The sequence below is a fragment of the Talpa occidentalis genome, unplaced genomic scaffold (assembly GCF_014898055.3).
Source record: "Talpa occidentalis isolate TD23 unplaced genomic scaffold, MPIMG_talOcc4v2.1 talOcc4.3, whole genome shotgun sequence".
Taxonomy (NCBI): Eukaryota; Metazoa; Chordata; class Mammalia; order Eulipotyphla; family Talpidae; genus Talpa; species Talpa occidentalis.
The window spans coordinates 105,685,656-105,699,764 of NW_023603184.1; the positions used below are offsets into that span (position 1 = coordinate 105,685,656).

At 50.5% G+C, this 14,109-nt stretch overlaps 1 protein-coding gene across 1 annotated transcript; it reads left to right on the forward strand.

The window, feature by feature from the left end:
* The first annotated feature begins 3,457 nt into the window (after nucleotides 1-3,457).
* HOXD8 (homeobox D8) lies at nucleotides 3,458-5,134 on the forward strand. Its single transcript, XM_037523592.2, is given in 3 exon segments — nucleotides 3,458-3,712; nucleotides 3,715-4,042; nucleotides 4,422-5,134. Coding segments are annotated over 3 exon segments (876 nt in total). The 3' UTR covers nucleotides 4,715-5,134.
* The last annotated feature ends 8,975 nt before the right edge of the window (nucleotides 5,135-14,109 follow it).

Sequence of the window (14,109 nt, forward strand, 5' to 3'; positions counted from 1 at the left end):
TTTAGAAAGTTGTAATTTTTGTTAAATCTGGCGCGTCCTTTAATGTGGACGATTACAGAATGGAAACCTAATTTGTCTGGCAAAGGAAAGCCTGGAAGCTTTTGGAAAAGACTGTACTGGAAGCCCTTGGGAGCACAAATATCTTTGGCATTCAGGAGCCCCTGTTTGCTGCACTTGACTTGTTGACAATCAAAGGGATGAAGCAGTATTATTGTCAGCGATCCAAGCCCCAGTCAAACTAAAGAGCAAGATTGGAATTGGTTTGAGTAGAATAAAAGCGAAGTTAAGCACGGTCGGCTCGAGGTTGCGTTTGGCCACTAGAGAGCGCCGTTACTCCATTGTGTGATCTCGTAAAGCTGGCGCTGCGGCGCAGGACGGTTTTCATTAAAAATATTTACAATCTTATTTTAAATTCCAAATTAGGATAAATTTAACCAAAAAGAAGTGTACCCCCATTAAATTCTCCAGTCGTGTTTGTTAGGTATAAAATTTGGGCTTAGTCAAGACTTCAGAAAATTTGGACTACGGTACAGCTGGAACTAAAAAAAACATGGTTAAGTTACCTCATTCTATCAAAACGGAAAGGTGTAAAAGTATAGATCTTTGTTTACTAAGTAAATCGCGCTTTCCCCACTCATGTTACAAACAGAATGCTTGAAAAACAAAGTTTTATCCCAAGAGGAAATGTGTTGTAATGGTTTCTTTATTAGGCCAGAAAGTGTAGAAGTGAATTCTGTAGTTTTAGTGCTGCTTCTTTTTCGTCCCCCGGGAATCACACAGTTCTAAACGATATTTCTATCATTGAGATCTGGCGTCAAGCTCGTTCCATTCCAAAACATACTCATTTATTGAGGGTTTAAACATGCACTCGCACGCACGCCAAAGAATGAAATAAACAGTGACAATTACAAAGTTAGTTTCAAGGCTTTACTGAAAATAATACTCTTTTAATTGGGCATTTGCAACACAGAAGCACAAATCTTGGCAGTCAAAATCGATTCATTGCCTTCCGATTTAAAGAAAGTTTTATCTGGCGACAACCAGCAGAAAACAACAGAAAGCCCTACCTTCCACCACCCCCATAACAAAAGTCTCTTGCACTCCCTGCTAATTTAAAAATTAAATAAAACATGGCTTTATTATCTGGAGATCCATTAGCAATCCTTTTTTCCTTCACCATTTCCAGCCATTCCCTGTAGAAGCAATGGAAAGTTTAGACGTTATTATCTTGTTATGGCTTTACATATCGACATAATTTTCTCCATTTGCAAAAATGTGATATTCAGTCCACGCGGACTGACCTCAGGATCTCGCACTCACAGGTTGGGCCAACCCACCAGCAATAGGGGGAGCTGAAATCTCTGGGGTGCTGCACCTGTGGGGGCAGTCCGGGGATTTTAGACTTTCGCATTTGGCGTGAAAAACCGGCGTGTTGTGTTTCAGCTTTAGCAGGAGAGCCCTCTGTGGGCTCCAGCGTGTTTGCGAGGTTGGTGCTCAAGGCCGGTGGGCCTGGTGTCTTCACAGCCGTGGATTTTTCCCAGGGAAAAGGGGATTTGGTCGCCCAAAGAACCCACGAAGAAGGCTGCGTAGGCAAGGGAAAACGCACTCGAGAGAGAGATAGTACACGTATTTGGATATTAAAATAGGAGCGGGGAAACAATGTCGGGGAGAGAAGGCGATTGGTGGTGCAACGCCAAAGTGGCTAAAGAGCAGGCTTCGAAAATGAACAATATTTTGCTGATCCGCGCTCGACTTGCCCACAGGACTCGGGGACGTTGCTCTTCCACATCATGCACAAGCTGAGGCTTCTCATTGTTTTCTTTGGGAGAAATTAGTAACTTTAAACTCAGCCCGGCGCCCACTCTTGGCAGCAACTTCACAGGCTTCGCGGGTGAACCAGAATCGTTCGCAGAAGATGGGCGCCGCCTGCAGCTGCCTGGAACCGGTGGGATCCAAGCGCCGGCCCCGAGCCTCCAAGGGGGGGACTCGCAGGCGTGAGCCCCCCGCGCTCTGCCCGGGGGAGTCGGGGTGGGGCGCCGGCCCAGGTCCGCTCGGCGCGGGGGCCGAGAGCGGGGAGTCGCGCGTCCCGCCCGCGGAAATGCCACCCACCCCTGAGGGAGTCCTGCGTCCCGCCCTGGAACATTTCTCTTCGCTTTTCTATTTACTCCCTCAGCAATGCTAATGCCCCCCCCACCACATTCTTCAGCTCCCCCCTCTGTGCCGAGCGCTGACGTCTATCAAGGGTGAAATGATGGAAACTATATTCATGGGCATGATTTCCATTAAATATCAATTAACCTGGGAGCCTTAGCCAGGCGTGCAGTGCGTCAAGGGTAAATGTACATCTCATTTCCACAAGGCCCGCTCAGCTGGTAAAGAAGGACTTAGATTCGCCGTGATAAAGCCCGGCTTTAGGGTCACCCTTGTGGCCTTTAATTCAAAGCGCTTAGATGGGACCCAACTCCAATTGGACTGTCCCGACAGGCTGCGCCCGCGCGTCCGTCAGTGCAAAAAGACGCGGCCAGCTCTGCGGGGCAGCCCCGGGGACCCGGGGAGGGAGTCCTCAGCTCCGCAGCCTCCTGGGAGTGGCCTCCCTGCCTCCCCCCAAGTGTAAGGTTCGGCCGCGCCCCCGCCCCGCCGGCCGCGGTCCGCACGCCCGCGGCCCCAGGGGCCCCGCCAGCCCTTGGCAGTGCGGCTTTATGGGCCCCCTTTAAGGCCGGCGGAGGCATCTCCCGGCCGGCGTGAGGCGTCCCGTCGGGCGCAATGGTGTCGCCTCCGCGCGGATCCCTCCGCGCGGTTATCTCGCCCCCATCTCGCTGCCTCTCCGCGCAGTGGCGTGGTGCGAAAATGCCTCGCCGGGGCGCACCGGGGCGGCAGCCTCGGCGGCAGCGGCGACGAGAGCGGTGGGAGGGGGCCGCGGGGGGGGCGAGGTGAGAGGTGGCGGCGGGCAGAGGGTGTTTTTTTTTTCCTTTCCCCTCCAGAGCGGGGGCTTGTAAGCCGAAGCCAAAGAGTGTCCCCGTGGGCCGGGCGCACTTTTTTTTCTCGTCCCGGTGCGCTCGGGGCCGCTGGCGCCTCAGAGGAAACAGTGGCGGCGGCGGGGCCGGTCACCCGGGCGGCGGCGATCCCACGGCGGCCGGGCCGGCGCGCGCCGGAGAGGGCGGGCGGCGGAGCGCGGGGGCTGGGTGAGGCCCCGCGACCCTCGAGGGAGGCGGCGCGAGCGCGAGGGCCGGGCATGAGCGCCCAGTAGCCGGGCGCCCGCGCCGGCCGGGCCTCAGAGGCGACGCGCGGGCGGGCGAGCCGGCGGCAGCGGCGACGTAGCGGCGGCCGCGCCGCGCGAGCAGCCGCCCCAGAGGCCCTCGCGGCAGCCGCCGAGCTGAGGCGCGCTCCCTGCCCGCGCCGCCCGCCCGCCCGCTCGCCCGCGCCCCGCGCCCCTCGGCCCCCGGCCGCCGCCGCCCCGATGAGCTCGTACTTCGTGAACCCGCTGTACTCCAAGTACAAGGCGGCGGCGGCCGCGGCGGCGGGCGAGGCCGTCCATCCCACGTACTACGACTGTCACTTCGCGCCCGACCTCGGCGGCCGCCACGCCGCCGCGGCCGCCGCCGCCCTGCAGCTCTATGGCAACAGCGCCGCCGGCTTCCCGCACGCGCCCCCGCAGGCGCACGCGCACCCGCACCCGCACCCTTCCCCGCCGCCCGCGGGGCCGGGGTGCGGCGCTGGGGGGCCCCGGGCCCCGGCCAGGACTACTTCCACCCCGGCGGGGGCAGCCCGGCCGCAGCCTACCGGGCCGCCCCTCCTCCTCCTCCGCACCCTCCGCCTCCGCCGCCGCCTCCCCCCTGTGGCGGGATTGCCTGTCACGGGGAGCCCGCGAAGTTTTACGGATACGATAACTTACAGAGACAGCCGATTTTTACGACCCAGCAAGAGGCCGAGCTGGTACAATATCCTGACTGTAAATCGTCCAGTGGTAATATTGGCGAGGACCCAGACCACTTAAATCAGAGCTCGTCTCCTTCTCAAATGTTTCCCTGGATGAGACCACAAGGTTGGGATGCCTTTTTTTTTTTTTTTTTTTTTCCAAACTGGGGAAAGGGGAGAAATCTACTTTCATCTCACGTTCTGGCTTTAAAACTCGCTTTTTCTCTCCCTCTCCTGTGTAGCTGCAGTGGCTCTTACTCAAAGTAATACAGACTTTTCCCCTTAAAGTAGAAACCATGTAAAGATGATGGGGACAGAGTGATTGTGAGGACCTTCTCTCTGCCCCTCTTGCCTGCAAATCCTGCATATACAAGAGCTAAGGAGAGTTCTGTACAGTCCGGCCCTTAGACCTGGTCCAGAAACCTCCAGCAACCCACAGAGACACCATTCCATTTTTTAAACAATTATTTTCCTCTTTTTTTTTTTTTTGTTGTTGTAATCAGCAGCTCCTGGTAGACGAAGAGGAAGACAAACCTACAGTCGTTTCCAAACCCTAGAGTTGGAAAAGGAATTCCTTTTTAACCCTTATCTGACCAGGAAGAGAAGAATCGAGGTTTCCCACGCCTTAGCTCTCACCGAGAGACAGGTAAAAATCTGGTTCCAGAACAGGAGGATGAAATGGAAAAAGGAGAACAACAAAGACAAATTCCCGGTTTCCCGACAGGAGGTGAAAGACGGGGAAACTAAAAAGGAAGCCCAAGAGCTGGAGGAAGACAGAGCCGAGGGCCCGACAAATTAACTTCTACCTTTAAAAATTTACCACAGACTATTAAAACTAATGATCAACATATGCTGGTGGACACCACCTATTTTCTTTGTTGGAAAAGGACTTTACCTTATTTCAAGCTACCTTCATGTCACTGCTCTTGAGGTTTCTTCGCTTTGAGAGGGATTGGGGTGTTTAAAAAAAAAGTTTCTAGCATCTCATAGAAGCAGCGCTTGAGCTGACCTATGTAAGGGTAATTTGATACTGACCTTGTAGCTATATTTTGAAAATGGTAATTTTTAATGTCTCAACTGGTGATTTGCCTCAACAACGTAAACTTCCTAATGATTAGCACTAAATAACTGAATATAAAATGCTTTATTAATCAGACAAGTGCACTTGAACATTTTAAATCTTTTCTTTATGGTGAGTAAATTAAAAGAAGTCTATTAATTTTTTTAAAAATTATGCCTGCAGAATATTTACTTTATATTATTTTGATCAAAATGTATTATTTATGTTTTTTTTCTTTCTGCTTTTATAATGAATGGTTCCGGTGCCTTTTCTTTACTCCTAAAAGGTTTCTTTGAGTATTTTGTTAATGTAATATCTCGGGGAAAAGTCTGGGCCAAATATTTGAAAAGCACATGTTAACTAAAGACTGTAATGTGTAGTCCGGGTTCTGCCGCTTCCTTAAACTTTGGGATGGTGTTGGGCCAGTGGCAGAAGTTTCAGCACAATGTCAAAGTTAAAGTTAACATTTAATAGTTTTTCTGTAGCCTGTACAAATTATGCCATTTAATCATCTAGAGTGAATGAATACTTGAAAAGCCAATTATAACATTTTCACTCATTAACTTTTCACTCTAGCAAATCGCCTTGTGGGATTCCTCTCATTTTTCAACCTACTTTCGTTTTGAAACCACACTTGGTGTTGCCTAAAACTGCTAGGTTTCTATGCTGTGGCCGCTGCTGTGATTCCATTTTTTTTTTTTTTAGTAGGTGCCATATTTATTTGTATTCCGTTCACTCTGCACGCCCATTTTGAGCCAACTTGCTGTGTGTGTCTCAGATGTCGGTTGGTACGTCCTCTGCTGTTCTCTAGGATGGCCTCACCTGTTTGAAACAAGCCGCGAGAGCAAATGCAGAAAAAAAATGAGTGTAAACAACCGCTGCAGAACATAGCTAGCTCCTTAATAAAGAAATGAATCTTTTTCTAGAACTAGTGTCTTTGAGCGCCGCAAATAACCTTTCTCCCGAGTCAGGATCAATGGCCTGAGCTTATATTATACCAAGGCAACTTTCCAATGAAGCTTCTATTTGATTAAAAAAGGGGTGGGAATTAAATGGACCCACTATATTAAAAAAAAAAAAAAAGATAAATGAATGTAACCAGAGAGGGGAGGAAGGGGTTTTCATTCTAGAGAGGGCTGGACAAGCTATCCTGACTTCATCTTGCTGTAAATACCCTTTCTAAGATGCTTTGAAAGCTTTGAACTTCACAAGGTCCTCCAATTGTAGGCCCGAGTGGGAAAGGAATCAGAGTCCAGGTTGCATCACAGTTTAATTTCACTGAACTGGCGCTAATGCTGGGGTTTGGGATCTGTTATTAACGGGATATCCATTTTCCATTTGAGGCTGCTACCGCAGCTGCCATTTTATGAGGGAAGAGGAGGGGAAGAGGAGAGAGGAGAAATTCAAATAAACATGTCTCTTCACAAAAGGAAAAGCACCTTTACCAGGTAAACGTTAAACAGTTCTTTGCGTTTCCTAAGCCTGTTTATTTTAAAGAGGTATATTTTAATTTTCAGAGTGATTTCATTGCACAATAAGAAAACGAACTCCTATAGTTTTAGGCCTTTCACCCCTCAGGCGTTGGTAGGCTGTTTGCCTGCTGTTTCAAGGACCAGGGAAATGTCGTCACTGGATGGGCCAGAGGAGAAGCACCACCTGGCATTCTACCCAGGAAAAAGTCCTGGGCTGTGGCATTTGCTGACCTGAGCCAGGAGAGACAACTTTAAGTCCGGGTGGCCCCAGCTTAAGAAACATTTGCACAAAGGAGACAGCTGCAAACGCACATACTGGATTTAGATCTGAAACGTTTTGCCCTATGCACTGCCTGAGACTCTGCTGTTGCCGTATACAGAGTAAGGAGACTCCGCTCCTGAAAGCACAGCCAGGGAACAGCCTGAGGGGTTGCAGCCCAGAGTAAGCTGGTCAGAGACTGGTGCTGGCTAAACTCCAGCTGCCCTTGATTTAAGGGTTTCCTGTCTATAACAAAATCCAATGTCCCCCATTCAAAAATGCTCCCCCGAAGTCACTTTATAGCCTCTGATTTGTGCAAGATTATCAGGTGAGGAACCTAATCCATGGATGGGTGTGGAAAAGGGAGGTTAAAAAAAAAAAAAAGTCCTTATTTCCTCTGCATTCAGTGGTGCTCTAAAAGTGTAACTTTTGGCCCCACTGGCCCCCTAACCCATAGTAATATCGTAACTCCTGTACAGAAAAATGCTCTGTTGTAACAACTGGTATATTTGAGAATATTTGTACATGTATAAATTTGGTATTGCTTTATATATATATATATATATATATATATATATATATATACACACACACACATAGGTGATAAGTGCGCAGAAAACTGTTGGTAATAAAGTGTAGGTATATGTTTATATGTTTCCTTTTGCAGTTGGGAAAAGGCATAGCTCTGTCTCCAAATAGCTTGGGGAGCTACACATCACACACACTCACCACCTTCTTTTTTACAGTGGGCAGAAACCTCCACCCCCATCGTAGTGCTTTATGCAGACTGAAGCAGGGATGAGCAGAAGATGCCTTTCTAATTGGCTCCTATCTGTAAACATCAGAGGGGTGCTGCAACAAGCAAGCAAAGATTTTTGCTGCAGAAATTTGCATAAATTTTCAGAGACCCCATTGGCAGTCCTAGGCAATGCTTTTCTGCTCTGGACTATTTAGTCTGCGTAGAGAGATCTGTAAAGCTTTTAGACAAAATTAAGACCCTCCAATGTTAATGCTGAATTAAAGAACCAAGCCTTCCAAGTGATTCAGTTTCTTCCAAGTGATTCCGTGATTCCATAAACACACTGAAGAGGGTTTGGGTCTCAGTGATTCCTAGAGAAAAATCAGTTCAGGAGCTGCCATCTTGTGGGGGTTCCACAAAGCCGGGGTATGGCTTACCTCTGCACAGGGGGGAAAAGTGCAAATATGGCTGCCTTTTCAGTGCAGACTATTTCCCAGCCCTCCCTCCCCACACTGAAAAGGAGGGTCATAAAGCTCTGCTTTTATTTGGGTAGCGGGAGAGGATAATGAGGGAAATTGACAAGTGAGACTTTTTCAGAAAATTTTAGAATCAATCTGTTCAGTTCTGTATGTGTAGACTAGCGTGAAGTGTTCTGACTGGGGAGGGTCCAACAACTTGCCCCATTTTCTTGTGTAATTAAAAGCATTTTATTATTCTTCAATGCAGGTGTTTCTATTCCACATCAAGCTTGTGTCCTCTGCTTCTCTGCTTCTCGGGGGTTTGCTGAACCTTCAGGCATCTAGGGCTAGACAGGGAAGAGAGAGAACATTTTAATGGACCTGGCTGCTGCTATGGTCCCTCCAGCAAAATTAGAGCACACTGAGAAGAATATGACTTTTGCTGACAGATGTCAGTCCTTTAATCAAAAACATGGAAGGTCGGGACTTTTTCAAGAGATAAAAATGGCCTTCTCCAGAGGGTGCTGTGGGTTTCTTATGTCTGGGCTACTTGGGTGTGTGAGGATGTTAGTAACAGAGAACTTACACATAGATATTCAATGCAAATGTTTATAAATGTATTACTATAAGTCCAAACACAGTGTCCTTGAAGGAATGGAGGGAGGGGTTACATCTTTTTGGCAGGTTCTGAAATCTGGATATCTATGTCCATGCCCATGCATTAATGTTAGGGGAGTGCTGGGACCAGCCAAGGCCATTTACTTTCAGGGGGTTTCACTGGGACAGTTTTTGTCAGAAGTGCAAAGGGAATGTGACTCCTGCCTTAAAAGAAAAAGGGCTATTTTTTTCAAGGCTGAAATGAGAAGTTGCTCTTTTCCCGAACAAATGGACCCCCTGTCGTCTTCAATATTGCACTGAGCAGTCTTTTCAATGGACAAACATTTGGGGAGCAAGGGAGAGAAGAGAGGAGGAATTAGAACTGAATTCCATAGAAATGAGATTTACACTTAGGGGAGACTTAATGCAAGGGGTTTCTGAGAAGATCCAGAAAAACTGTTTCACCCTTAACCAAGGACTGTCCAAAAGGCTTTTCTACCCAGATAAAGACCAGGCAGTGACAGTTCAAACTGTTATTTTTAAGAAGTTAACAAGTGCTAAAACCATTTCCAGACTTTGAGCTGGTAGGTCACTCACTCTCCTGCTGCAGAAGAGAAAAGGGAAGGCCCCCAATTTATGTTGGATAGGGGGTGGGGGGAGAGCACACTTTCTTGGCCTGCAAAGTCCAGGTTTTCTGGGCAAGATGATTGGAGCGGGCTGGCCGGGAGATGAGAGGGGCAAAAACCGAAAGTACTTAGCTGCCCTTCCGGAGCCGGCCTTTTTGAGAGCAAGGGGGGGAGGAGGGAGGGCAGGGGAGGGGAGGAGGGGAGAAGCCAAGATCCGCCCCCCCTCCCAGGGAGGAGAGTTGGAGGGGGCTGACTGCCAAGATCACCTTCCAGTGCTCCTAGGTACTACACCACACTCATTTTCCCCCTAATATAGTGCCCATGTGAGCAGAGGTTTCAAGACAAACCAGGGGAGGGGGAAGAAAGAAAATAAAGAATTCCTAGAAAAGGTGAGAGAGTCAGGAACCTTGGAAGCAAGAAAGAATGAGAGAGCCCAGAAAGGGGGGCGCAGAGGAAAAGAGAGGAGGGAAGGGGGAGGAGGGAGAGAGAGAGAGAGAGGGGAGAGGGGGAGAAAGAGAGGAAAAAACATGGCGCTTGCGAGCTGTATGTGCAAAATCCGCAAGGAATTGCAGTAAATTCCTTTTTGTTTTGAAGAAAATTTACAACTTGGTAATAGACCTTTTTATGACCTATTTGCGGTCGTCATTGGCTGCGGCTGGTCATGTGCAGGCGCCGCTTGCCTTCACGGCCTTTTTCCTGATTTCCCAGGCGAATTTCCCCCCGCATTCTGCCTTCCTAGAGCCTCACCCCCTCTTTTTCTAACCTTTGTCTCTGCAGAGGTGGGCTCCAGTCGCCGATTGCGGGGTTCGCGGCGGCCTCGGCTCCGCCGGGCGCCCGACTTGGCCCGCCGCTTTGCCCGGGCTGCGCCGCGGCCGCCCCCGGAGCTGGTGGGGAGCCCGGCGGGTGGAGGAGCCGGAAGGAATCCGGGCGCCCAGGCCCCCGCCCGCGCTGACACCGCCCTCCCGAGCGGCCGGCCTGCTCGGGGGACCGCAGCCACGCGGTTCCGACGCGTCTGCTCCGACACGAGGGGTCCCTGCAGCCCAGGGTGCGCCCGGCCGGGCGCGCCCAATGGATTACAGCAGCCGCCGGGGCCGTCCGCCGCCTCCAGCTCTGCAGCCTCCGGGTAAGAGTCGCTCCCTCCTCGCGCCCCGCGCACTGACACCGGGGAACTCGAGGCACCCACCCCCTGGGGCAACTCGGGGAGCCCGGCCCGACCCCCTACTCTTCCTTGGGATCTGGGGTGACTGCCCCCCTTGATCCGTAGTCATTCTCATCTCAGAGCTGGCGCCCCCTGGGACGCCCGGTGGAGTCCCGCTGAACTCATAAAACGAAGGGAAGTCCCATTTCCTCTGGAGATTCCAAGAGGTGGATAGCGGCAGGCAGGACCCCAGTTCTTGGGTGGAGAGCTCCTTCGTCCCCATCCTGGGAAGAGTGTGTAGGTGGTTCCTGGACGTCTCAGCTTTGCTGGGGGTCACTAAAGGCACTGTAGTTATAAAGCAGTGTTTTGTCGTTTGTCTGTGGTCAGAGGTATCTCAGGCTAACAGGTGTTACATGAAGGGCCAGGGTTTGGGGTGGAGGTGGGGTGGGGTGGATTCTGTGCGCCCAAGATGTGCTTGATTTGTCCATCTAGGCTTTGGTGAATGCTGCTAACTAACTTCTAGGGGGTATGGTTCATTGGGCCTTGTGTATAAGATGGAATTTTAAATATTTTTAACTATTTCTATAGTGTTTAGCGAATTTTTGCAACAACCTAACCTAAGAAAGATTTCTCCCACACCTAGTCATCTGCCAGGGGGATTTGGATTATTTTATGTCACAAAATGGATGCATGTTTTGGGAGGTAGTAGTGTCAGAAAATCTGGTGCAGGTCTTGAGGGAAAAACCAATAGACATTTCAGAAATGCGAAGCATGTCTAAGTTCAAACATCGCGTGTGTTTCTTATTTGCCAGAGTAGGAAGAGTAGATATTTTGCTCTCTAAATGTATTGTGGTTTTTGCCTAAAAATAAATATTATATAACATTTCCCCCTCCACTTCAAATTTACTGAACTGAAACATTATCTGAGATAAAAGAAAATTGCAGGGAGAAAAAGAATACTATTTCACCCACTGATTTTGAAAGGCATTTGAGGATGCTGTTTTCAAACCCTGCTGCCTATTGCATTATGGACAGACACATTGTGAAAGATTACAACCCTTGGACAGTCTGCCGCATTGCGCATAGGGCTGACCTGCGCATGGCGGAGGAGTATCCGCCCCAAAGCACTCAGCGGCAAATCCTGACTTAATGCTTCTCCAAAATATGCAATGTAACTGTTGGCCCTAAAGCATTTCTCAGTAATAAATGGAATCTTTGTAGAACGGTATTTTTAGTAATTAACGATGGAATCACGCTCCTTTCAAAATGGAGGATCATGATTTGTGGTCAGTTGATGGTTGCAGAATTGTGAATCCCTAACAATGATAGCTCACAACTGAGCAACTCTGAATTGTTTTTTTTTTTAAACTGGGATGTCTGTATTTTTAAAGCTGGCATGTCTATTTCTCGACTAAGGTACAATGACTGTTGAGATCATTCTTTCATATTGGTAAAGCATTACCTATTGAAAAGCAGGTTCGTGATGGGGACTTAGGCCCCCCCCTGGCAGCTCCAGAGCCTGAAGAGCCCAGGAATAGCCCCTGGGACTAGGGTTGGAGGGTAGGGAGAGTTTTGGCCTGGGTGGCCTAGCCCTTGTGTTCACAGCTTCAGTGACTTTTCTTTGGGTTGGAGGGTTGTTGCGAGCCCAAGAGACTAGGAACCTTGGTGGGCTGCAGGTCCGATTATGCAGCAGAGGGTGATGTCATGGGCAGATATGAGGACTGAGGGGGCTCTTTGTAAATCCCCTGGCAGCATCAAGAGCTTATTGGAATGAAATGGTCAGTTGCATCTAAGGGAATAAATAATGTGCAAATCATTTGACCTCTAGCTACTTAGTCCTTGAGGAGACTAAGGCACTGCCGGAAATGCCCCATTGTCCCTGATAATCTAAAAACAAAAGAAAAAGAAACGGAAAAAAAAAAAAATGAAACCAACCACAAACTCACAAGCTGGGGGGTGCAACTCCCAGTGTCCTCAGCCTGGACCTCTACCCGTTTGTAGACCAGGGCTCCCATAGGAAGTCAGGGCCGTGGTGTTTGCGGGTCAGGCTGAGAGCTGGGCTTGTGTTCTTAGCAAGAACCAGCAAAGAATGAAGTTCACTATTATAAATGTGGCCAAGCACCAGAGCCGAAAACCAAAGACATTTCCCTGTCAAATGCTCCTCAAAATAAGTATATTTTTGCCAGAATTCTGTTTTCTGAGCTGGAGAAGCAGGGGAAATCCGAACAAAGACAGTATTTCACTCTGGGCTGGCAGGCAGCTGTTAGAGGTATTTACGGCCTTGCCGCAGTGCGGGCCGCCGGGCAGGGCACGCCAGGGCACCGGAAGCTTGGAAGAAGCCACCAAGAATTAGGAATTCCGATTTAAGTCCAGTTTAGAGCTACTTTTCCGGAATTTGTGTGGCTACCCTCTTTCTAGGAACTGATCCCTTAGACTTGATAGTTGGAGAGAATGCGGATGATACCGTGGTTTCTGAACGTAGGGTGTCCCCTCCTTGCTTAACGACTCCAGAGAAGCGGTGCACTTGATGGGAAATGGCTGATGCAAATGATAACCTTGAGAGTGTACCTTGGAAACGTGGCGATTTTGTTGGTTCAGCGGAATAGAACTTGCAAATCAGAAAGGACGTTTGAGACTTTTAATACAGTTTTCCAGGGAGAAAAAGGTCTATTTCCTTCCTGAGATGGCGCGCCCAAGCGTCCCTGCAGGCAGGCGCTGAAGCAGTGCGCGGTGCAGCAGCCCGCACAGCGCCGCACCCACCCGCGCACGGGTCCGAGCCCAGCGCGCCGGCCACGCGCGCCGGCCCGGGGTGTGGCGCCTGTGCAGAGTCGAACCGGCACAGCGAGGGAGGGGGGAGGGGTAAGTGGACTCGGGAGAAGATGCAACCTATAACCCCTTCTCTCCACTCCTCTCTCCCTCCCTCTGTCCTCAGTCCTCTGCTACTCGTCTTTCTCTTACTCCAGTCTGCCACCTAAATACAGCCAGACAGCTTGCCCTAGACCCCGTTATTTCCAGTCATCTTGACCCACCACACTACCTCACCCTAACTTCAATCTGTACCCTAGAAACAGTCTGGAAACATGAGCTATTGACCAAAGGGAAAACCAAATCTTTCAAGGTATTAAAAGAAATACACAGATTTTAACACCCTAAAAGAAGATATAGATATGGGGGGGGGATATGAGTGTGTGTGGGGGGGTTGGGAGTGCAGAGAGAGAGAGAGAGAGGGAGAGAGACAGACTCCCGGGGAAGTGTGTAGATTTTTAGAGTTTTTTTTCAACCTGGTCTCTGTGCTTTGGGAAAAGGCCTTTCCTCTTGGCGCCTATACACACCGCCGAGCTTCAGGCCAACCCACCCTTCAGCTTGACCCTTCTCGGATCTTGTTACCCCAGCGCAGCGCGTCTGAGGGCTCCCTAGGAGCCGGCGGCTCAGCAGAGAGCGGTCAAATAAGTAAATAAACGGACAAACTGAAGGTTTTTCCGCCTGGGCTCGCCTAATTAATGGGCGATGCGCGCTCCCGAGCATCGAGCCTGTGGTCGGGGCGGGGGCGGGGTGGACGGCGGCCGCGGGGCCCTCTCGACCCCCTTTGGCCGCCCCAGGGGCCACTGCGGGGCCTGTTCTCAGCCGCCGGTGCGGGAAGCCCCCCGCCCGCACGAACCCCGCTGGCGCGGTCCCCCAGCTCGCTGTCTGGCACCACGTCCAGGAGGAGGCGCTGTAGGACAAGCGTCTCGCCGGCTGCGGCGGCACGGGTGATGCCCCGGGCGGGAGCGGGCGGGGGAGGGGCGGACACGGGGCCCCGCCCCGCCCTCGCGGCCCGCCACCTCCGCCTGCGAGGAGCTCGGGCC